This window comes from Pristis pectinata, chromosome 26 (assembly GCF_009764475.1).
Source record: "Pristis pectinata isolate sPriPec2 chromosome 26, sPriPec2.1.pri, whole genome shotgun sequence".
NCBI lineage: Eukaryota > Metazoa > Chordata > Chondrichthyes > Rhinopristiformes > Pristidae > Pristis > Pristis pectinata.
In genome coordinates, this window is record NC_067430.1 from 9,920,291 (window position 1) to 9,946,381 (window position 26,091).

Genomic DNA, 26,091 nt, shown 5'->3' on the forward strand with positions numbered 1-26,091 from the left:
ACTAACGTATATTGGAATGTCACTGTACAGTGAATTATCGATATATTTTCACCAAATTCCTTCCATGTGCTTCTTGCTATGTGAACTTCTTCACTAGTTTCTTTTTTGTAACCATTCTAATATTTTGAAAAATCCACCAAGTGATTGGGATCTGGATTTCCCTGCCAGGAAGAGTATTGGCAGCAGATGCAATCCTGGCATTCAGCATGGAAATGATTGGCATGTTTGCGAATAGGGGTCTAGCAGGACTGCACGAACATAGAGTGGCATGTACTTGATGGGCTGAATGGCATCCTTCCATGCTATACGCTTTATATGATTCCCTGAGACTGTGATTAAATCTTTCTTTTATGAAGAATGTCTTTCAAATGCCATTTTAAGACTGCTTGAAGTTTAACTCCAGATTATAAGATTTTTACATCTGGTGGTTGGTTGAGAATGCAGGGAATCAGTGTTAGTTCCTCAGTTCATTAATAAAACACACTCAGCTTGACAGTAGAATTGTATATGCACAACGATCTAAACAATGCACGGGCATTAACTATCAACTACCTGAACTACAGGATGTGGGTTTTACCCTTTTTTGGCACACCAGCTGTTGTTGTGCTTTCCTCTTGCAAAACAAATTGCCCCAAAAAGAGCCTTGTAGCAGCAACAGAGCAGGTTACACCTGGAAAAATGTTCTAAAAGAGGACCAGACCCTGTCAAGATCTATCACTATTGCTGTCTGTGGAACTGTGCACAGAAAAGTTGCCAAACCTTAAAGGAGCCATCCCCACAGCAGCCATAAACGCCTTGTATAATATGGTGCACGAAGCTGAGGGAAAGCCCAGGGGAAGGAAGCAGTGGGAACATGGTGTTCACGTGATCCTTGGTCCTGAGGGAATCCCATGCTGCAAGTGGCCTCATTCTGCTGTGCAGGACAATTGGTGAGGCAAAGACGGTAGTAAACTGCTTTGTGGGGCATAAAGTTAAAAGGTTGGAAACAATGACGGAGCAAGGAAAATGCTTGGGGAAGTATTTTGACAAGTGAAATATGAGCCTTTACTTTGATCAATACATTTATATTAGGAAGGAGATGCTTTAGCTTTTGTTAGATTGGGGATTTCAGTATGATGCCGTCATTATTGTGACTACTCAACAAAGGTGGTAGGTTGCACCTTTGATATCTAACGTATGTCAGGAAGGGTGGAAATGACCATTGCACAAATACTTATGTCTTAAGTTAAGTGACTTATGCAGGATAATGTCAAGTGTAACGTGAATAGCTCACAGATGTGCTGAGCCGAGATTCCCAATAGAAACGATTTCACCCAGAAATGATCTCTCGTATGATCTAACCTGGATTAAATTGCATTTATGAATGATTTACACATACAAAACAGACATTCATTGATCCAGTTTCTAAGCTGCTAAGTCTATGACCGGCTTTATTGCAGCTGCTCCTACAAACGAAAGGTTGCTATTTTAAAACCAGCTACTGAAATTATCAAGAAAATAATATTTTGAAGATAGCTAACATACTTGCATTATAAAATTCATTTCAAATGGTGTTCTGTTGAAATTATAAACTGAGTTGTTAGTTTCTGTAACAAGTGCATTACTGGTTTATGGAACAAAGGGTGATGGATGAAGTTAAGATCTAAATCAGATATAAACTAATAGAATAGCAAGACAGGTTTGAGAGGTTGTATCTTGTGAAGTAATATATTTTAACGGTTCTTCACTTAAAGGTGCACAGGATAAGCTTCCATTCACTGCAAATATTCTACTTTGCATACTCCCATTGAGCCTCTTATATGTTGTAGTTGCAGTAACAGGAGCAGCTTCTTCCCTTCATTGAAAAGTGCTGATAGGGGGGTTTGTGAAGGACATTAATGGAATCCAAGGTTGGTAGTTCCGTAAGCTCAGTTTACAAGCTGTCATGGAAATATGAAGCCTTTGTTGACAAACCCTGATGTATTTTGGCTTTCCTTTATTTTGTGCAGTAAATGTCTTGCCAAAGATGTTTTTTACAGACCTCTATTTACTTTTCTCTGCTACTTCTTTTCAAGGTAATGGTGCTGTGCTTTAGATTTGCTTGTCTGGTTAAAGTTTGCTTGGTATCCTCCTGACAGCTGGACGACATAAAGTGAAATGTCAGGCTGTTCCCTGCATTGTGAACCACTAGATTGAGAGAATGCATTTCACATGTGAAGGCAAAGTCTTTTACTTCTATTGGCACTAGTTATCTGAGACACTCTTGTTATCTTAACAATGATGGAATTACAGCTACACCCCCTGCTTCAGGATATTTGAAATCTCTAAGCAGGCTACAACAATAAGATGATGGTTTACGGCATAGAGAAAGACAGCATGAAAGTAGGCCCTTCGGCCCACTGAATCTGTACTGATCATCAGGCACCCATTTTTATACCAATCCTACTCTAACCCATTTTATTCTCCCCATTTTCCCATCAAAACCCCCCAGATTCTACCACCTACATATTAGGGATAATTTATAGTGACCAATTAACCTACCAACCCACATGTCTTTGGGATGTGGGAGGAAACTAGAGCACCCAGAGGAAACCCACACGGTTACAGGAAGACCATGCAAATTCAACACAGACAGCACCAGAGGTCAGGATTGAACCTGAGTCATTGGAGCTGTGAGACAGCAGCTCTACCAGCTGTACCACTGCACCTGCACCATTATACCACCTAATAAGCAAAAGTATATAAATAAATAACATTAGTATATTTTTCCAGGTCCTTGATTCTTGACACGATGTGTTTTTGCCTTTACCACAGAATTATCTTTACTGGGAGAAGTTTGTAAAGGGAGTAACAATCTTTTAAGTCTTGGAGTTTCTACCAGTGCACTGGTGATTATTTCCAGTTATACTGCTGGAGGATGAGGAAAAACTGCTTCTATTTTAATACATCATTAAGAAATACAACAGCATTAGGCTAAATTTTAAACAGGTAAATCCCTATTAAAAATGGTTGATTTGCTTTTAAAATTAAGTGAGCACAAAGAATGTCCAGTTGTTCTTATTTCTTTTGATCATTGGAGTACTAATCTGAAGAATGAGTTCTGATGATATTCCAGAGGTAGAGGAGAAGTATTTTAATAGTTAATCATTAACGTCATGATTTTGCAGTACCTGGTATCAAACAGATTAATTCAATTTCTTTGTCTTGTTCAAGTTGCTAATATTTGCTGTATCTGCATGCTGGTATTCTGTGTTCCGTGTATGAGTGCATCCAGATCCCACAGCAATTTGCAGTCTCACTCCACTCAAACAATATTCTGTTTAATTACGTTTCCTGCTAAAGTATTTCCCACATTATGCTCCACTTGGCAAGTTTTTGCCCACTCGCTTAATATTCTCATGTCCGTTTGTAGACTCTAAGTCCTCCTCACAACCTGCTTTCCCACCTATCACCGTGTCACCAGAAAATGTGGTTACAATATGCTTGGTCCCTTTATCACAATTGTCAATATAGACTGGAAACAGTTGAAGCCTCAGCCGTGATTCCTGTGGTTTCTCCGTACTTGTAGCTTGCCATTTACTCCAACTCTTTTCCTGGGCCAAACGCAGGCAAATGGGATTAGCTTAGATGGGCATCTTGGTTGGCATGGACGAGTTGGGTTGAAGGGCCTGTTTCCGTGCTGTATGACTCTATTTCTTGACTTACACTGTCCTGCAGTACAGCTCCTGTCAAGAGGCTTATAGACTGCACCCACCAATGACAAGAGATTCCCAGTTTTGTTTTGATTTTCATCCACCCTACTTCTCATCTGGACCTATTTCATTCTATATCTTGATCTGTATTTCTCACCATTGTACTGATTTAATCCCTTATTAATGGATCTATTCCACCTCTCTTCCTTTTCCGGAAATACTCAACAGGTCAGGCTGCATCTGTGGGAAGACATCTCCTCCTTACACTCCCATCAACTGCCCCTCAACTGTGCCGCTCACCCACATTAAGGGCAATGTCGGTGGCCAATTAACCTACCAACCAGCACACCTCAGGTTGTGTGAGCAAGCCCGAGTACTGGGAAAACAGGAAGAACTTACAAACTCCACACAGACAGCACCTGAGATCAGGATTGAACCTGGGTCACTGGAGCTGTGAGGCAGCATCTTTACTAGCTGCCAGCTTTGGTCGCCTTGCTCTGCCTGTCAGTTTATATCCATTTATTTCTCTTTGTTCAATCAATTCGTCTGCCTTCAACACCCTGTACATTCCGATAAAGAGCCTTTAATTTTGTCTTATTCCATTTTTCCCTTGTCTGATTTTATTTGCAGAGGCAATCTTAGCTTTGTATGCTCAGCTTATCATTACCCATTCATCAGAGATTGATAGCATAACCTTATTGCACGTGAGCTGATAAATGCCTGTAGTACTCTCACCTTTCAGAAAGCCCTTTCTCAGTTAATATGCAATATAGCCATACACTTAATGAACAAAAGGAAGCACATTGCTCCCTTCTGGTGCAGTCAAAATGGATGATAATTAATCTTTCCAACCAGGACGGGCCACAGAGTTCGTCGAACTTAACAGTGTATTATCAGTGAAGCCACTATCAGAACCCTGATTGCCATCTGTTGGCTCCTGCTGGAAGTGTGGCCGCTGGAAGTGGACGGGATTGCCGTTGGCTTTCACTGTCCGCTGAACTACCCGAGGCAACAGCTCCTCTGGAACTACTGCTGAAGGCGCACTTGCGCGGACGTGGTGAGGACAGGAGTGAGTTTTGCTGTGATTTACCCTGCCCCCACACATGGATAAGCTGCTAATGCTCATGATTGCAGCTGAAGGAGACCAGAGGGCTGCATGCACTTGAACAGCCCCAGCTTGAACTGGCACCTTCGGCAGAGTGTTGGGCGGTGGGGGGAGGGGGAAGTGGGGGGGGGGGGGTGTTAGTTCAAGATTAAATCTAAAGAAAATACAAACTGTAATCTTTTTCTTTGTGCGTTATAATTGCAACAAGCAGCGAGTAACATACAATCAGTCTGCGTGAACTTGCCTGTCAATCATCAGTACAGGAGGATGCCTATACTTATATAAGAACAGCAGGTGGAATTTAAGCACTTTTATCACCATTGAACTGTGAAATGCAACTAAAGAGAAAGAATTGTGGGCATCCTTCCTCCTATGACCAAGGGGAGAGGGTAATTAATATGCTATTATTTCTCAGAGTTACCATGTGCGGCTGGAGATGCTGATTGTGTGCACTCACTTTGTGTGCTATTGTGCCACACAGACTCATAACAAACGTCCCACAACAAACTCCGAAATTACTTTAAATTTTTCTTCCCTTTCCTAACCCTTTTTTCCTCTCTCTCCTTACCTTTTACCCATCCCCCGGTGGATCAACTCTCCCCTGCCCCACACCTGGCTATCACTATCTCTTACCTGCATCTACCTATCACCTCCCTGGACCCACCTCACCTCCTATCTTTTGTCCACCTATCACTGCTCTGTTTCTCCCTCCTATATATTGGGCTTCCCCTTTTCCTATCTTCAGTCCTGAAGAAGGGTCCTGACCCGAAGCGTTGACTGCCTGCTTTTCTCCACGGCTGCTGCCTGACCTGCTGAGTTCCTCCAGCATCATCGTGTTTTTCATCTGGATTCCAGCATCTGCAGTCCTTTATTTCTCTTTCTTAAACTTTTCTTTGTGAATTAAGTGCTACTTGAGGGACTTTTTAATGTTGAGCAATGCTTATTGAGGACATGATCCATTTCCAGGTCAGATGTTGTGCTGTAGGATGTGGGGGGGAGAAGGTATTATCATTCCTTAACAGGTTTCAGCCATTACATGAGGGAGGTACCCTTCACTGAGGAAGGTGGAGTGGGGATAATAGATCTGTAACCTTCAATCTATGCAGGAATTGTTGGAGATGTGCAGCTGGCATTTAGCATGTGAAAAGTCATGGTTCCAGCATGATCCCTTATCGCAACTAGAAAAGTACATCTTATTCAGAGGAGGGTAACTGAGTTGATATTAGATAAATCAGTGTGGGGCTGTTGCTCAACAACTAAGACAGTTAATAAATATCGGATCCGATTCTCCATGAGAATATCAAATGTCAGACACCAGAGAAGCCCATTCAATCCACGGGAGCTTATCGTCCATTGTCCTTAGCCAGGTTGACTCCTGCCAGTTTCAGTAAACTCCTCTCCCTGCCATGTACCCCCTCCCCTGCACCATGATGCCTCCCCCACAGTTTCTCCTTGTCTCTCATGATCTTGCTTTTTCTTGCCCGTGGTGATCATCCTTAAAGCTCGGAGCAACTGGCCGTGGTCTACTAACCTACAGATAGAAAATTCTTTAGTAAAGAAGGATGAGAAACCAACAAAGTGTAAAGCAACATCATTTTCTTCAGCAACCACTCCTGGAGTGATTCAAAAGTAGAAAGGTAAGTTACTAAAGTACCATGGGGCACATGAAATTTATAAAATATGAACTACCTGAGGCAAGCCGGGAATTCTGTAACTCTTTTTATTTTTCTTCCATTGAGCAATGCAAAAGATCCACCTGCTTTGGTCAATTTAACTTTCTGCTGTTAGGGGCTCTGGGATGAATGCATCTCTGAAGCTGCAGCAGGCTACTGTATCCGTGACATCCAAAGCTCATCATTAGGGCATCCTACTCCTCTCCTGTTCTGATTCGCCCACCTATGGGCTTTAGCTCATCCTCTGTGTAGGGGAGGAAAGTTCCCTGACTACTGTAGGTGGCAATCCAGTGCAGAAGTAATATCACGAAAGCAAAATACTCCAGATGTTGGAAATCTAAAGTAAAAACAGAAAATGCTGGGAATACTCAGCTGGTCAGGCAGCATCTGTGGAGAGAGCAACAGTTCAAGTTCTAGGTCCATGACCTTTCATCGGGACTGGGAAAAGTTAGAAATGACAGGTTTTCGAGATGAAAAAGATGGGAAAGGGAGCAAGGAACAAAAGGGAAGGTCTCCGAAACGGTGAAGCTAACAATCTTCAGACAGGAGGACAAGGGTCTTGGTTGCAGGCTGCATGTGGGAGACTTTGTCCGCCTAACTATTGTAGTTCTTATTATAAAATAACTAAGTAAAGTGTAAGAATATGAGTTATTAATTTCTGTGTTTGCTGATCTGGTGATTACCCATTGCCCTGTTAATTGTTACCAAAGTTGTGTGTATTGTGGCCACACTTGTCCTTATTTATGGGATGTAATGAACCAAATTTGTAAGTGGGACAGAGAAAGACAAACTGATCATCAGTGCTGGAGCCACCTTCTTCATTGGAGGCAGGGTTAAATGAATGCACTGTGGTTGACTTTCAAATGTATGAAATGACATCTGACTGGTGATATTAATAGCCACATACACAACACCAAAATAGCCAACTGCGTGTAGGCAATGTGTGAGCACTCTGACACCCATTCTGGTTCTGAACCATGCTGAACCTGGGATGGGACATCACAACAGCAACCTACGTTTATATCGCAACTTGCAGAAGCAAACGGCACAAAGCACTTCACAGAGCATTAAGGGGAATAGTCTTTGCAAGTGCTGGCGTTCTAAAGCAGAAGAAGAAAATGCTGAATATATCCAGAAGGTCTGTGGTGATTGAAAGAGAAAAGTTAGGCCAAAGTTTTGGAAGAAAGCCGCTTGTCAGAATGAGGAACTGGACGCGGTGCAGGAGAAGAAATGTGTAGGTGAAGAAAGGAAGTTACTGAGCCCTGTGACCACCAATGTTTTCTTTTGATAAACCTTGAACTGAATACAAGGGATTATTCCCCTGGGACAATGGAAAGGCATTTAAAATGCAAAGGGATGCATGCAAAGCCTAGAAAGTGAAAAGCTCTGGAAAGGCAAACTTGTGCCTTTCAAACCATGGAACGTCCCAAGCACTTTACAGTCACTGGAGCACCTTCCAAGTCCAGACACTATTGTATTTAGGAATGGATAGAAACATGTATGTTTAGAAATTCATTCCTGGTTGGTGGAACTCAGTACGCCAAATAGTTACAAAAGCACATTGTACATTGTCTGCAAAATGTGGTTCCATTGACTCCAGAGGCAACATACACTGCCTCCTGTATTCAACAGTAACTGAGCACCTGTGATTGAGGATTTACTTCTGTGCAGTGGGAGCTCCATCAGTCCAAAACTGCAGACCCTGCCCCAGAAATGAGTTCTGGCAAAATATCAAATCTGTCCACCTTGTCTCCCCCTAGATGGCGACTTACTTCCACCCAGAACAACCCATATCCATTCAATGGTGTGCATTCACTGCCCAGACTCACAGGTGAGTGCACAAGGTATCGGCCGACTGTGATGTCCATTGAACCACATCGCAGTCGGACTGAATCTCTTCTGTAGTGCAAAACAGAAGTCGAAATGGGAAAAATGCATGTGTTGCAAAGCCTAATATGTACAGGATGATATTTCTTGGGTGTTCTACCGTGTAGCTTTTATTATCTTGCTGAATAGGAATTACAGGCAGCATTGGAGTGACTTGGTATGCAGCTGAGACTGTCATTAAGTAAAAGTTTGAGGTAAGCTTTGAGAAGAATCATACTTAAAACCATTCTGCACTTAACATTCACGGCTGTTGTCAGCACCCAAGGAATTACCAGTAGACGTGTGAAATTTTGCGGGTATGGAGCTTTCCAAAAGGTAATGACTCGTATTCAAATGTGCAAAGGTGTGAAGCTGGAATTAGGAGACTGGAAAACTGCTTAAAGAAATATTTAGCCAGACATAACAATATTTGAGTGTAAGGTAAGTCAAAGGTACTGAGCACAGTCAGACATGTAGACTCCTAATATGTCCAAAGTAATCAGTGAGGGCCATTAGATTACAGAATGGAAACTATTTAAGGAAACTCCCTGGGCTCCTCAGTGAGGAATGAGGCATGGGTGGAGCATGAAAAATAAACAGGGGTTCAATTCCAGAGGAGAGGTGGTAATGACTGCCTCTGATGCTAAGGCAGCATTTGATGTACTGTGGTGTTAAGGTCCCTTGGTAAGACTGAATTCATTGGGCATTAAATAGAAAATACTCCTATAGTTGGTCATACCTCACACAAAGATGGATCTGGTCATTGGAATTTAATCATTTCAGCCCTAAGACATCATCAAAGGAGTTCCTTGGGGCAGTGTTATAGACCTAACCATCTTCACTCGCCTTCCATCAGGAGGTCAGAAGTGGGGATATTCTCAAATGATTGCACGATGTTCAATGCCAACTCCTCACCAAGTGAAGCAATCCACAACTGCATGCCAAGCCGATAATTAGCGCTATAGAAGAGCCAGGAAATGACCATCTCTAACAAAGGAATGTCAAACCTCATCCCTGAGATACTCACTGGAATTACCCATGAGAAAAATACGGTGCAAGTGTTCCTTTACACCTTCCCACTTCACGTACAGTTCAGAGGAGCACACACTCTACTGGTGTGTATTTTTCCAAATCCTGTACGATGCTGTTCTTAAAGTTTCCCTAATGAACATATTGGGGGTCACTATTAACTGCAAACTCAACCAGGCCCAGCCACTTAAATACCCGGACTGCAAGAGCAGGTCAGTGTTCTGTGATAAGTTACTCACAACCTGACACCCCAAGGCCTTTGCACCATCTACAAAGCAGGTCAGGAGTGTGATGGAACACTGTCCACTTGTCTGAATCGATGACAGCTCCAACAACTCTCAAGAAGTTTTACACCATATGTGATAAAGCAGCTGTCCTAAACATTCACTCCCTCTGCCACTGCTGCACAGAGGGTGGAGTGTACATGATCGCAAAATGCACTGCAGTTATTTGCTTAGACTAATCCGACGGTACCTCCAAGCACGGTAGTGTAGCAGTTAGCGTGACGCTATTACAGCGCCAGCAACCTGGGTTCAATTCCGGCCACTGTCTGTAAGGAGTTTGTACGTTCTCCCCGTGTCTGCGTGGGTTTCCTCCGGGTGCTCCGGTTTCCTCCCACATTCCAAAGACGTACGGGTTAGGAAATTGTGGGCATGCTATGTTGGCGCTGGAAGTGTGGCGACACTTGCGGGCTGCCCCCAGAACACTCTATGTAAAAGATGCATTTCACTGTGTGTTTCGATGTATCTTATGTCTATCGTCTACAAGAACATAAGCAGTAGGTGGATGTGAGCACCACCACCCACACACTCCTCTCCTTGTTACCCAGCACCATGGCTTGGAAAGGTCTCGCCATTCTTTCATCATCGCTGGGTCTAAATCCAGGACCTCCTTCCCCCATCAGAACCAAGGGAGCAACTTCACCAGAAGGACGACACTGCTTCAAGAAGATGGCTCGGTACCACCTAGTCTAGGGCAACTGAGGATGGACGAAAAACAGAAAAAGCTGGAAATACTCAGCGGTTTGTCAGAAGGATCATTGCTCTGAAACATTAACTCTGTTCCTCTTCCCACAGATGCGGCCTGACCTGCTAAGTGTTTCCAGCATTTTCTGTTTTTATTCTAGATTTTTAGCACCTGCAGTATTTTTTTAAAGTTTTCACTTACTTGGGGATGTGCAAATGTCTGCCCTGCTAGGTCATTAAAAAGTATTTTTTAAAAAATAGAAACTAGGTTGTATGGGTTTATTGTGCAACCCTGATAGTATCCATGCTTTTGAATAAACTTGCACTTGGGCTCACATTGAGTCTGAACCTTGGCAGAATTGGAGAGGATTAGCTATGGGAAAATACAGTGCAAATGTTCCTTTACACCCTTCCCACCTCACGTACAGTTCAGAAGAATACACACTGTACTTGTGTGTATTTTTCCACATCCTGTATGAAGCTATTCTTAAAGTTTCTGTAATCAAGCCTGTTCCAGAATTACAGGCAGCCTTGCACGATAAATTCTTGCCTACAGGCAAATAGGCTGAAACTGCCAAAACCCTTTTCACCTCACAGTTGCTTTGGACGAGCAGGATGTTCGTGGGGAGGTTTAGTTCACCTCAGTAAACTGAGTAACTCGGAATGGATCAGTACCAAGGCAAATGCAGACATTTTACAATTTGTTAACTTAAACACAGATTTTCAGGACACTTTACTGAGTGTATAAGCTAACAGTCAATAATGCTCTTTTAAGTTCCCCTTTACCCATTGTGATATAAGTGGGAGACCTGTTAACTGTGTCCATTTATTGGCTTTCAGTAATTATTACTTAGCTTCACCACTTGGATGAGCATTGGTTTATGTTCAGGGGGCAGAAATAAAGTTTATTAACATACAAAGGTAAATTTGGATTTCTGTCACCACTTGCATTGGATAGCAGAGAATTTAAAATGTTAAATGTTTGAACAATTAACAGTGCTTAGTTTGAAGCTGCAGGCAATTTCTGATTTTATGACTCCTGACTCCTTCTCGGCCATAGTAAGTAAGTTATAGGTGCTGTATGGTCACCGTGCTGTGGCCCAACAATTGCATCAGTCATGCGTCCATTGCTGTAAATAGCGCCTTTAAAGGCGAGACTCCAAAATATTTCTGATATTCCCATTATAAACAATTACAATGGATGTAAACAACTAAAAGAATTTTTTTTAATTTACAAAAACACATCAAATCTAAGAAAAAAGGTAGAAGCATTACAATGGGATTAAAAGAAAACAAATATTTCCCTCCTGATCTCTACGCTGGGAAACCCCATTCAAATAAATGAGGATTCTGGAATTATATGAAGCCTAACTGGACAGGATAAGAGAAGGGTGTTCCCAGGGTAATACTAGGGAATCCCATCACAATGGGGCTAAATAACTGGACTTTCTGTGAACCAGAATTACCCAAAGGTCAGCCAGCCATCAACGGTCATTTCCTGAACAGTACTTTAAACTACATTCTCTGACTCAGAGACGAATATAGGGAGTAGATATTTTCATTAAAAAAAAACACAATGAGTCGCATATGCAAAGTAAGCAATTGGAAACACATTGTCAATAATTCTTTTAATTGAGATCATTAGCTGACATTCATCAACAACGCTGTCCATTAAATAAATAATAGACACTCAATGCTCTTCCAGCCAAAAATGGACTATTCACAGCTAGGAAGAAATAAAAGGGCTGGTTCCATAATCAGACCTTTTCTGACTGCTCTAGGTTTGCTGAGAGGTACCCTCTGCATGTTCACAGACTGAACAAGATGTTTAAGATTATCAAAGGCCAGAACTAGGTTAACATGCCTGCTTTGCTTGGGACAGAAATCAGTAACTAGGGAACATCGTTTTAAGGTAATGGGTGAACACGTTTGAGATGGATTGAGGTAATTTCTTTTCATTCAAAGAGTAGTAAGGGTCTAGAACTCACTGCCTGAAAGTGTGGCAGAAGAAGAAGCCCTTATCACATTTTGGAAGTAACTGGTGAGCACCTGAAGAGCCATATTGCTGAGGCTCCATTTTGCAGCATTGGGCAGGATGCCTCTATCTGTGCTGTCAAGTTCGAAGGTCCTGTGACTCATTGGAGCATGACATTGCAGTCTCTCTCAAAACATGACAGGAGCGAAAACAATAATTTTCTCATTGAACTGCAAGGGAGTCATGGTTTCTGGGCAGGGAATGGGAGAGTGGTATTGAGGCTAGGATGGGATCAGTCTTGATCGTATTGAATGTCAGAGCAGGCCTGAGGGGCTGAATGGCCTCCTTTTATGGTTGAAAGGAAAGTATGGAAGTGTGAAATGACTGGCACAACCCTGCTCCTACTCCTGTTCTTAAGTTATGGTTGTCCTCAGCTCTGGCTCATAAGGTGTTGATTCACGTTGTGGTAAGGTGTCACTTTCCTCTGGGTTATTCAAGCGGCCAATTATCATGGAAGCCTGGCTTGTGAGTTTCTGATATGAAACCGAGTCAAAAAATTCACCATACAGTCGGCATAACTGGGCAGTGTTGGAAACAGCAACTCTGGCTGATGCTTCTGTCAGTAACCAGGGCTTTCAAAACGTTCTATTTGCTGGCAGAAACTTGCCAGTTGACTGGGATTGCCTTCCCAATGTCTAACTTAATACTATGTTAAGTGGTGTAGTTTCACACTGAGCTGTTGGAGGAAACATTCAAATATGAGCCAGTGGTTGAGAAGAGAGAAGCAGCCAGATAATGGTGGTGAAATGGATTCTCTCTCATCCATACTCACTCGGAGTAGAACACAGTGAAGAGATTGAGTCCTTTTTGCTTTGGAAAGACCATGAGTCCCAAGGCACAGAAATGGTACCTCTTCACCAGGTTGAAATCAAAACCTCATCAGACTGATCTGCACGAACTTATTCTTTCCCAGTGAATCAAGTCACCCTAAAAGTTCTTAGCTCCCTGACTTAACTCATCCTTCTGAAGTCACAGCGTTTAAAAGGATGACCTTGCCGTCATAATTACTGCATTCAGATATATTTCAAACCCCCCCTCCTACATTTTTAACTTTCACTAATTCTTAACCTCCTTTTTCTCTAGTTTCCGCAATTTTAAAATAAAATCGAAAAGCAAGATGTATGGACTACCTATCAGTTGAGTATTTGCCCTTGAGAGTTAAGGCATCAAGGTTCAAGCCATCATTTATACCCCTTGGGCAAAAGCTTTCAGGATATTTCTATTTAATTACCCTACTTAAGATTCCATTGAGCAATTAGTATGTTCTTTCATTCATAATTTACTTCAGGCGCAACAGAGATTGCAAATATAGAATCTTTTCACACTTTGCAATGGTACATTTTATTCCTTTCATCGCAACTCCATGTAAAGAGTTTATTAGGACAATTTATTGCTCTAAATAAACATTTTTGATCCTACTCATTGATTGCACTTTGATAAACTACATTGATGCCTCCTCTTTGCGATTCAGTGTACACAAAACAAAACAATTTGAAAGCATTAACAATTAAAACCAGCTGCAATATGTAGCCTTTCACCTTTTTGAAGGGTGCAATATGTCCTTTGAAGGACTAGAGAAGCTGTTGCATTTAAATCTGGTACACAGTTCCAGAGGAGATGCTTCTAGACTCGTGAATCCATGGCATACATTTTGCCAGTGGCTGTTCTTCCATACTGATAGAAGGAGAGGTTGTATCGTGCAGTTCTAGCATCTGTTTGGGGAAAGACAAATGAGTGTCATTCAAGAGGAGGCTTCGGGATCAGTTTGCATGTGTGCGTGCGCTTGTGTGTGTATGGGTGTTTGTGGGTATTTGTGTGTGTCTACGTTTGTATATACACATACGTTAGGTTACTGTCATTGGGCAGGCCACATTGTTTTCATGCCCAACACTAAACTGAAGCAAAAAGTCTATTCCCAGCTCTGTCACAGGAAGCGATTACCACACAGACTGAGGAAAAGCTTCAAGCATGTGCTAAATGCCTCCTTGACAAAATGCAACATCCCCATGATTCCTGGGAATCTTTGGACCGTGACTGTTCAAAGTGGAGAAGGAGCATTCAGGTTGGTATTAAGATCCATGCACTGGGAGTGCACAAAACCCATGTGTAACCAGCTGAGGAAGTGGTCCACCTCACCTGCCCTGTCAACTACCTCCTGCCCCACCTCTGGAAGAGTTTGCAGTTCTCACATCGGCCTCATCAGCCGTCTCTGAACACGCAAAGCTGGAATGGAGTCATCCTCGATCCCGAGGGACTGCCCAAGAAGGAGAAGACTAAAGAGGACAATGTGAAAGAGATGGTGTTACCTGAGGAATAAGTCATTCAATTCCATAACGTCTTTTTTTCAGCTTTAAGCAGTTGAAAATAGAGTGAAACAACACAATGGCCTTTTCCAGCTTGTTTCACAACACCCTGAAAATCCGATCAGGATTTACCTTGTCGTCATGGATTTCAGGTGGGCAGATGGGATGAGGTCGTTCCCAGAACAACACTTGTTCTGGAGCACTGCATGGGAACTAAGATCACATTGTCTTATCTACAGTTGTCACTGGGCACTTTTGACACGGTGCGGGTGGTCTGGGCGGCCAGTTAGATCATTGAAAAGTTTACCTACATCCACCCCCCCAACACCAGTCACCCTCCCACCCCCCCAAACTCCACCAGCAGGGTACCTGGCCCTTTGTCCCTGCAGTCCTTGAATGCTCAAGAATTTCTTGGTAAGAATGCAGAAGCAGAGAGAATTACTGTGGAGCGAAATAATTTAACTTACCTCTGAAGATGTAAAGGCAACAGGTTAACATGATGGAAGCTAAGAAGCAGCCTGTTGATCCCGCCATTCCCAACCAGCAGGACCAACCGAATTCGTACTGAATTCCTAAAAACACGTGCTGCAGAACCAGAGTAGCTCTTTCCACGTACACGTCCACGGCATACCACACTGATCCGATCATACCTGGGACACCTGCAGACGGACAGCCGCCATGTCAATACATTCCAGCTCCTTGCAGGCTTGGCAAAGTCACAAGACAGGTTTTGACTGGTGAAGGCACAGCAGTCAAATTCAGTGGTCTCCATGCTGGGGAGGGGGTTGGCCCCTTCAGTGGAAGGTTCTGAGGAGCTTCAATGACACTGAAGTAATTTAGTGGAAAAAAAGTAAATGTAAATCAAAAATATACTCGGCATCCTCGATGTCCTGGCTGTAGGCCTGCTAGAGGTCCTCAGGAATCTCTGGGCAGCCCCAGCTCCTTAAAAGGAGTGGCTGTGACAGCTTTGGGCATTTCTGGGGACAGGGCATTCAAAACTGACGGAGTTTTCATTCAAGAAAAAATTAGAATCGCCGGTTTCTTTGATTTGATCTTTCCAGGTTACCACATTGCCTGCAAAAATTGTGGGGCAGATACATTAGGGACATTCAAGAGATTCTTAGATAGCCATATGAATGATAGAAAAATGGAGGGCTATGTGGGAGGGAAGGGTTAGATAGATATCAGAGCAGGATAAAATGTCGGTACAGCATCGTGGGCCGAAGGGCCTGTACTGTGCTGTAATGTTCTATGTTCTACGTTCATACTTCCCACCACTCTAATGTTCCCCATTACCTATGCCGTCCCACTGATAACCATAACCAATACTCTATCTTCCTTTTTCAATGCCAGTTGTAATATCTTTCCATTTAACGCAGTAAATCCAGGGTACTGGCCCAACCATCTTCAAGCCAACATAATCCTTGCAAGATTAACAATATCAAATTGCTTCTGTTGGATCCAAAGGCCATATGAGGGCTAATAGCTGGACAATAACTGTGCGAGGCTTACTCTAAAGTATCAAGATGGGAGGTCCCTCTCACCTTCTTGAATATTGTCTTCTTTCCCGTTCCATGTACATATTTTTGAAAAAATAATGGACAATTTATGTCATGACATAACAGTTTTATTTTACTTTAACAAAGATAGTGCATAAAATAATTTTTTAATCCCTTCCCTCTCTCCTGGAGGTAATGACTTCTGCTGGGTTCTGCAAGGTCCGGTGAAACCTAGCTTTTTCTGATTGACGTTGTTATAACGTTCCAATCAGAAAATCTAGACTTCGGTGCCATCATGCTATTCAGCTATTGGAGGCATCACATTAATCCCTGACCCTAGCCTCACCCAGTATGAACACTTTGCAGCAGTGAGTGGGTTCTGGATTAATTTTACCACCTTGTTGAGTGGAACATGAAGGATGATTGCAGATTAGTGAGTTCAGGCTCACTAGTGATTAGTGAGTTCGATCTTCATGCTCAATGCCCCTCAGATCAACATCAGGCTGACAAATACCAACCAGTCCATCAGGAGGGCATGTCAATTACTTAATCAAATCTCCTTTAGGATATGAGCTACCAGATCTGTGAAATGAGTTGATCTTACCTCCAATCCCAAAAATGAAGCCTGCCATGTAGCAGATCCTTAATTTGATCTGAGGTTCATCTCTTAGTATCTTCACACAGTCCAATCCCAAAATTAATATAATAAGTGCAAAGCCAGCTAAAATGTCTGCTGTAATCATGAGCGCTCGAGTCAACACTATCTTAACTGGAAGAAAACAAGAAGGAAAATTAAAAAAACTCACTGAGCATATATGTGTTAAACATCAAAAATGTCTCCAGATAGCGAAGCCTCTCTCTCTTATCTTTCTCCACCATAAATACTTTTTGAGTATTTAGCAGTTCCCGAATGGATTCAGTAACCTGACTTCAATACCTTTCATGGCAACCAGACCCAGCATTCTTCTAATATATATTCTCAGGATGTTATTGCTGCTGGCAAGGCTGACATAAGGTTGTGGGAGCTCCTAAAGGCACTTGTCATACTTTATTACAGTGAGTGGATTGCTCAGCCATAACTTAGGGAGTTAAGAGGCAACCACATTTCTGTAGGATGAGAATCACACACTACCAGACTGATCAGGCTGTTAGGTTTCCTTCCTGAAAGGACAAAAATGAACCTTCTATTTAAAGAAATGCTACCATGCAGCCTTATCTCAGTGATGGCACTCTCTCTGCTGATTTTGGTTTGTACAACTCCAGGGAAGTAAATATATAAACTAGCCTGAAACATTTGTGCAATGGTGAGGGAGTGCTACACTGCTGTGTTTCAGAAGAAACATTAAACTTTACTGGTAGATGTATGTAGACCCATGGCACTTTTCACAAAAGAACAGGAGAGTTTTCCCAGGATCCTAGTAATGTTTGTCTTACAACCACTAGAACAGATTCTCTGGTCTTTGTATCGTAGCTACTTATGAGAGCTTATGGCAAATAAATTGGTTGCTGTTTCCCACATTTTATCATTGGCTGAATTTAAGTATAATCTTTTCCTTACTGTTGAATATCCTGTACATCTTCATACTTACGTGTCCTTGATGTTATAGTTCTCTTTGGACTTGCTCCTTATTGTTTCTACAATCAGCCCCATCCTACAATCCCCCTCCTCTCAAACTCGGCACTCCCCTGACTTAACCCTCCTTGCTCCCACCTACTTCATCTTGAAACTCGTCCTTTTTAACCAAGCATTTGTTCACTCCTAATTTTCTACTTGGCTCAGGGCTGATGTTTTCATTATACCACTGAGTCACTTAGGTCAATTTTTCTTTTTAAGGTGCCATCAAAAGCAAGTTATTTTATTTCACACTTCTAAATATCCCTTGAAGTTTCTTCCTTTGGATGATGAAGAGTCCCAGTTTTGATCTTTCTTTGATGTCCCAACAGCCTTTGAGTGGGATGGAATTTTCCTCCATGTTGTGGTTAGGAGAATACTAAATGAAATGAGTTGGAGTCGTCTCAACCTATGAGTACAGATCAGTAACCACCCCAAATCCTTCACCAACCTATGCCAGATTACTTGAAGGCAGCTGATGTGAAGAAGTTCTTGTTCCGTACACAGGATCCTTGTCTCTGGGGGATGAGCATATCGCTAGTGTATTCAGCCTCTAACAGGCCACTGTTCACATCATTCACAAGATTTTTATGTACACAAATTTATCACTCTTGTTAAAAATCAGTGGGCTAATAGTTGCTCAGGGAAATTGAGGAGGATTAAGGCAATGCAGTAAAGCACTCGGGGGGATGAAATGCCTCTGTTGAGTGTTTCAAAGCAGTTGGATTATTGCTACTGTTCTAGCTTGCTTTTGGCATATTGGAGCTTGTGAGCTGCCTCCCAGAGTTTATGCTGCTCCTATATCCCAGTCTTAGACTTGAAGATTGGAGAGTATATTTGTGGGTACAATGGGTGCATAGCATTGGAAGTGGAATTTGTTTATTATTGTCACATGTGCCAAGGTACAGTGAAAAACTTGTCTTGCATACCGTCCATACAGATCAATTCATTACATGGTGCATCGAGGTAGTACAGGGTAAAACAATAACAGAATGTAGAATCGAGTGCAACAGCTTCAGAGAAAGTACAGGTAGACAATAAAGTGCAAGGTCATAATGAGGTAGATTGTGAGGTCAAGAGTCCATCTTATTGGACAAGGGAACTGTTCAACAGTCTTATCACAGTGGGATAGAAATTATCCTTGAGCTTGGTGGTATGTGCTTTCAGGCTTCTGCCCAATGGGAGAGGGGAGAAGAGAGAATGTCCAGGGTGCAGGCCCACAGTGACTTTACCCCTCTCTTTTTAACTTAATCCATCCTTTACTGGAAAGGAAATGTTTGTATTTCTACATCACCCTTCACACCCTCAGCACTTCCCAAAATGCTTCACAGCCAATGAGTCACTTCTAAAGCCAGAATTGCAATGTAGGAAACCAACCTATTGGGACACAGCAATGCCCGAACAGAAACAAAGGAAATAAATGGCCAGTTAATCTGCTGTTTGCTGGTGCTGGATGAGGGATGAATGTGGCTCAGGACATGGTGAACCCTCTACTCTCCTTAAATTGTACTACAAGAGATTTTATATCCACCTTAACACAACATCACATTGGAAGTACGACACATCCAACAATGCAGCACTTCATTAGTGTCACACCGAAGACTCTCCTTGGATTATAAACCATATACCCACTTCATATTGTGGAGCGGGTATATGAGTGCCGACCCACAACTGCCTGATTCTGAAATGAGAACACAGTCAACTGTGCCAAGTTGGCCATAATTGTACATTAATGTTCAAAGTTGTTTTAAATGGGATAAAGCCTTATTAACAATGGTACATGCTGGGAATCATGAATTTAGCTGACTGAGATTTCTGCCTCATTTCTCCATCGTTCATTTTGAATAATCACATTTGTTTTATCCCCCTTCAGTAGCTCTTCACATCACATTAATTCTCCTGAAAGGCATTAATTACTGAGGAACAAGAGACACCAGCAAAACCTGACAATCAGTAGGATTCCCACACACTGGAATATTGCCCCACTTTTCAACAGCAGTACATACCTACATAATCCTTCCAATGTGATCCTTTAGTGAGAGTTTTCCATGCCCACAATCACATTCCATATATTTGAGATTGACCAGATTTCCCCACCACTTTGATCAATGGACAACTGGTTCAATGTTTCAAGCATCTGCTCTTTCATAGCTACTTACGTGGATGTTCTGCTAATATGGAGTCATATTGATCACACGTCCTGATCCCATCCATGGAGTTTGTGACACACTCCCACCACAAACCCCTGCATTTTTGGCTGACCTGGGAACATGAGCCAGAAACAGAATTATGAACATTTGTGTCAGCTCCCTACCAGTCAGGCACCAGATATCCCCGCCATCAGTGTTCCTGGTTAGCCTGGGCATTTCTATAGTGCCCAGCTGAACACTAGTGACACTAGTGACTACAGGCCAGCCTGACCACACTGGATGGCACAATGGCACAGCTGGTAGAGCTGCTGCCTCTCAGCTCCAGAGACCTGGGTTCAATCCTGACCACCAGAGCTGTGTAAGTGGAGTTTGCACGCCCTCTCTGTGACTGTGTGGGTTTCCTCTGGGTGCTCTGGTTACCTCCCACATCCCAAAAACGAGTGGGTTGGTAGGGTAATTGCCCACTGAAAATTGCCCCTAGCGTGGAGGTGAATGGAAGAATATGGGGAGCTGATGGGAATGTGGGGAGAATAAAATGGGATTAGAGTAGGATTAGTGTAAAATGGACGTCGGATGGTCGGTGCATAACTCAATGGGACAAAGCACCTGTTTCCATACTGTATGGTAATGACTCGATGTTGATCAGTAGGCTAGTAAGAGTGACCTATAATTGACTGAATTAACAATATTTGGCCAATATTGCCTTCCATTCTGTTTGTTTCATCTCATCCCAGTGAAACATCTCTTCACTTTAATGGGCAGAATGATCTGGTTGTGTCTGTAATGACTTCATTCACCAATTTTCCAGCTGCATCACCTCATCATCTACCTCCTCACCAGGTTATTGTCCCGGGGTCAAAAGGCAACCCCAGGGAACCTCATCAAATGCTGTCCCATTGGAGTAAGGTTCCACAAACCATGGCAGCCGTCGGTTCAAATAGCCTTCCTTAAGGTTTCAGAGAAGGTGATAAGCTGTTGGTGAACCACTTGGCTGGGGAGGAAGCTCACACTGCATCCTACCCTGACCTCACCCAATAGCAAGAGGTGAGCACCTTCCAACAGCAATCACTGAACTCCACTGTGGAGCAACAACCCTGAATCCAGGAACTCAAAGCCCGATGATAACACCACCATTACCCCAAATATGTGAAATGGCACCCAGAACTTTCTGGAAGTACAGAGCTCAGTGCTACAACACAGTGGACTGTTTTTACCCTAAAGGATAATTGAGGAGATGGAACCTTCCTTTTGGAGTCATACAGCAGGAAAACAGGCCTTTTATCTCACCATCCACACCAACCATCAATCACACTACATTACATTAATCCCATTTGTGTTCTATCAACATTGCCATCAAATCTCCCCAGGTTCCACACTGCTACACACCAGGGGCAATCAACCTACTGACCCAGACATTGTTGTAGGAGGAAACCAGAGCACTCAGAGGAAACCCACACAGTCACAGGGAGAATGTACGAACTCCACACAGACAGCACCAGTGGTCAGGATTGAACCCAGGTCTCTGGCGTCTGAGGCAGCGGCTTTACTAGCTGCGCCACTGTGCCGTCCTAAAGCCCTTGCAAAGAATTCCCCAATATCACCCAATCCCCAGCTCATCCTACTCCTTATTCCCCACTCCCCCTCCCCCTCTTAACCTCCACTGATCTTAATGTTAAACCAGTTGCGAGCTGCCTTGGGAGAGGGGAGCACTCCCTCTTCATCCCATGTGAAGTCCTGATATGCACTCACCTCCTATGCTTGGAGCCAAGGTTGGCGTTAAGGAGGGTTCATCACACAGATGACGGCAGGAGCTGCTGGAGGAGATGGATTGTGGGAATTCCCCCACCCCTTCTTGGGGAGGAACAGGAGGAGCCTGTGAAGTTCACAGCAGTATCCTCCAGGGATTGGGTGGTCTTGCTCATGTGGTCCTGAAATGGATCTGTGGAGTCTTCTCCGAAAAGGCAAGTTTAGATGTTCTCACTGTGGGGATTGGAAGGATATCCATGCTTCTGCCGCATCCATCTCCCCTCCCCAACCAAGACTTTCAGTTCTTACCCACCTGACCATCAAACTGCATCTCTCACCTTGTTGGCCAGCTCCTTGGCTGATTTACCTCCTCACTAAAGTGAAGCATTGAGTCCTACAGCACAGAAATAGGCCCTCCGGCTCCCTGAGTTTGTGCTAACCAGCTACCACCCATTTACACAAATCTTACATGAAACCCTTATTTTTAAACTCTCTCTACATTCCCATTAAACCCCCCTCCCACCCCAAGATTCGTCCAATCACGCACACACTCAGGACAATTCACAGTGGCCAATTAATCTACTGATCCACACGCCTTTGGGATGTGGGAGGAAACCGGAGCACTCAAAGGGAACCCACGTGGTCACTGGGAGAATGTGTAAACTCCTCACAGACAGCAGCGGTGATTGGGGTGGAGCTGTGAGGCAGCAGTTCTACCAACTGCCCAACTCTGCCCTCAGTTCCCACAGCTCGATCTAAATGAGGCTTCAGTCTGAAAGTGATTGGGGCCTGTGTACTGTGGCATTATTCGGTTATGGGGTCACAATGCTGATATCTCTCCTTTGTGGATCACATACCCAGCATCTCCCCTTCGCGTGAGTGGCCAGACAGGCATTAACAAGGCGCACCATCACAACAGCCAAGCCGTGGATATTTTAATGGGGCTTATACTGGCATGGTGCCCACATATAATCCATTAGACAATGCTTTAACATGGTTTTATGACAAAAAGTAATTTTACACCATGTGCAACTTGCGCCACCATCAGAACATATTTTAAGTGCAAATAAGGGCCATTTACTGCCTCTGGCACGCACCAGTAACTTAGGTAATAAACAGGCCACTCAAAGGGGTTCAATCACTTTGTTCTGCTAACTTTCCAAATGTGAAAACATTAGGAGCGTGAATTTTGAGATCCTACCCCTGTTTTCCTAGTTTGTGAGATTGTTCTATCTCTCCCATCCAGCTCCCAGAAGAATACTTTGTAACTCCCTGACTATCCTTATTAATTTGTCTATTTTACAAGAGAGTACACAGACCAGAGACAAGCCCCCAAATGCCAGTTAATATCCTGTCATCAAATGTTACAAATTTCAATATTTTATTTGTTCAGATACCACAAATCCAGTGGGGTTGACTACAGTAAATCAATGGTGTTAAAGAACATTCATGAAATACATGTTCCAAAATCCCACTTAAGATATTGTAGATCAGGATTTATTTGCTTGCCCTGAAACAGTGACCCTGTCTATAACTGCCTCCCACTGCTTTCCTGCAATACCTCAGTGTTTCAGATCAGTGGTGCCTACTGTCACTCCTCCCTGCTAGACAGGAGCCACAGACAAGGGTTCAGCTTGTAGCTATGGGATAAGTGCAGAGGAACAAAGTCTCTTGATGTCACTTACAACAACTCTTAGTAGAAATAACCAACTTTAAAATGTCCCAAATCATTTTAAGACCAAATAATTATGTTCGAAGAGCAGGTGCTATATCGGAATACAGGAACAAAAAATTTATACACTGCCAGATCCCACAGACAGCAATGTGAGAAATGTCTCAGAATTCTGTTTTACTGCTTGGTTGAGCAATAAGTACTTGCCAGGATACCTGGGAGAATGGCCCTGCTCTTCAAAATGGCTCTACAGTGTCGTTCACCTGTGGAGGCACAGGGGGTGATAGTTTTACATCTCATTGGAAGGAGGGCTATGCTGAAGTGTCCACCTTGATCTTGTGGTGCATGTCTCTGGGGTGGGATCCAGAACTCACAACCACAGCGTTACAAAGGTTAGGCCACTTCCACAATATAGTCTTGAGTACCCCAATATCCAAGAGTGCCAGTACTCAGAACAATGAGTTCTTTACGGCATCAGTTTGCAGATTCAGGAGACTAGGACTGACTTCCAGCCTTGGTGGGCGAGAAGGGGAAGGGGTAGATGGTGATTTGCAAAAGCAGCCGGTGGTCACTCACCTCCAAACTGTCGTCAGCATTCACCATCCAACAATCTGTCCAAGTCGCCACAATCAAGAAAAATGTTGACACAAACGCCAGACTGAAGGACATAAGTTGCAGCATAAAAATCATCTTCACTCTAGGCTGGAGCACTTAAGGAAAAGAATATTCATTGTTAGAATTTTGTAATAAAAGAGAATGGATTCGAAGATCAAAACAAAACACTCTGGTCCCTCAGCTCATTTGAGGTAAACTTATATAATTATGCTAAAATTATTTGAAAGAAAAGGTTTGCACCAACATTACCTCCGCCTGACGCACTCAGGAATCATTGTAAATATTCAGTCACTTTCAGGACCACAGAACCTAATTATTCTGACCTCCCTGAGCTCAGAGACCCGTAAAAATCAAATGTGCGGCCGGAAATTTTGACTTGACAGCTGGTCGGAGCTGGAAAAATCCAGACAGCCCTTCACTTCTTTATCGTTTGAATATTTATGCACTGTTTCGTGCTGGGATTTCTTTGAGACTTTTACCCATTGTAGTAGTTCTTCGATCAGATAAAGAAATGTAACATTACATCTTCTCATCTCATTACATAAATATTTAAATAATTTCACTAATTTTCCTTCCCCTTCACTCAGCCATTCACCCATCACCTGCACTCCATCACCCCTTAGAGACACAGAGACAAACCTCAGAAGTATATCTGGATACTATAAGTCGGGATACAGCACTGATTCTGTCCTCAAACAATATTACACACATGTTCACTCACTAACTTTACAATTAGGGCTATAAGCTCCTGTGACAGTCCTGTTGGGATATTGACTACGTTGTCCTAACTGAGCACAGACTGAGAATCAAACCTGGAATTCATCTGCTCTACATTAACTTGCCCAAAAAGGTGAGCACGGACTCACAGAAAACTGACAAAGCAGGAGGCCACTCAGCCCATTGTCTCTGCGCCAATTAAAAATGGGCTAGCCAGTCTAATCCCATTCTCCAGCACCAGGTCCACAGCCCTGTAGAACACATCAAAACCATTTTTAAATGCGGTGGGGGTTCCTGCCTCGGTCACCCTTTCAGGCAATTAATTCCCTACCACCCTCTGGGTGAAAATATTTTTCCTCATCTCCCCTCTACTCCTTCTACCAGTTACTTTAAAATTTTGACCCCTGATTTAAGACCACTATGCTGAAGAAAATAGATCCTTCTTATTTACTTATTCAAGGCTCCTCATAATTTTCTATAACTAAGTCTCCCCTTATCCTCCGTTGCAAAGAAAATGACACAAGCTTATCCAGTCACTCCACACAGCTGCAGTTTTCCCAGTCCCGGCAACATAAGAACATAGGAAACAGGAACCAGCAGTAGCCAATTGGATCCTTGAGCCTGCTTGAACTCTTGTATGATAAAGATAGACTCTTGATCTCACAATCTATCTTGTCGTAGCCCTTGCATCTTATCTGTCTGCCTGCACTGCACTTTCTCTGTAACTGTAACACTATATTCTGCATTCTGTTATTGCCTTTCCTTTGGTACTACCTCGATGTTTGGCATGATATCTCTGGAAGGCATGAAAAACAAATCTTTTCACTGTATCTCAGTACATCTGACAATAATAGACCAATTACCACCATTCAGTAAGATCATGAGATCCATATGGACTTCAACACCATTTTCCCACTTTCTCCCCCATGCTTTCTGAGATCCTTATAGTTTAAATGTCTGTTATTCGCTGCCTTGAATATATTCATTGATGCTGCCTCTGCAGCTTTCTCACTATGCCAAAGGTTCACAGCCCTCTGAGAGTAGACACTTCTCCTCATCTCCATTTTTAACAGGCATGTGGACTTCAGGGAGGGGAAGTCGGGAGAACACGCAGCAGTCCTCATTGTGGAGTCAGCTGTAGAAAGGATGACTAGCTTCAAGTTCCTGGGCGTCAACATTTCAGAGGATCTATCCTGGGCCCAATACATTGACGCAATCATGAAGAAGGCACGCCACTGGCTGTACTTCATTAGGAGTTTGAGGAGATTTGGTATGTCACCAGAGATTCTTACAAATTTCTATAGATGTATGGTGGAGAGCATTCTGACTGGTTGCATCACCACCTGGCATGGATGCTCCAGTGCAAGGGTTGCAAGAGGCTGCAGAGGGGTGTAGACTCAGCCAGCTCCATCAAGGGCACAGCCCTCCCCACC

At 43.1% G+C, this 26,091-nt stretch overlaps 1 protein-coding gene across 1 annotated transcript; it reads right to left on the reverse strand.

Annotated features, from left to right (window-relative positions):
* Positions 1 to 13,781: 13,781 nt before the first annotated feature.
* On the reverse strand, positions 13,782 to 24,239 carry LOC127583494 (claudin-16-like). Its single transcript, XM_052039538.1, has 6 exons — positions 24,191 to 24,239; positions 23,903 to 24,036; positions 19,918 to 20,020; positions 16,751 to 16,915; positions 15,115 to 15,306; positions 13,782 to 14,056 (listed from the first exon to the last, which is right to left on the reverse strand). The coding sequence occupies exons 2-6, from the start codon at positions 24,014 to 24,016 to the stop codon at positions 13,968 to 13,970; spliced, it is 663 nt and encodes a 220-aa protein (XP_051895498.1). The 5' UTR covers positions 24,017 to 24,036; positions 24,191 to 24,239; the 3' UTR covers positions 13,782 to 13,967.
* Between the last annotated feature and the right edge of the window lie 1,852 nt (positions 24,240 to 26,091).

Coding starts and splice junctions, on each gene's coding strand:
- LOC127583494 (XM_052039538.1), bottom strand. CDS start 24,016: ATGATTTTTATGCTGCAACTTATGTCCTTCAGTCTGGCGTTTGTGTCA. Junction 16,916..19,917: donor CATATTAGCAGAACATCCAC/GTAAGTAGCTAT, acceptor GTTTTCTTCCAG/TTAAGATAGTGTTGACTCGA. Junction 15,307..16,750: donor CTTCATTTTTGGGATTGGAG/GTAAGATCAACT, acceptor GTCCGTCTGCAG/GTGTCCCAGGTATGATCGGA.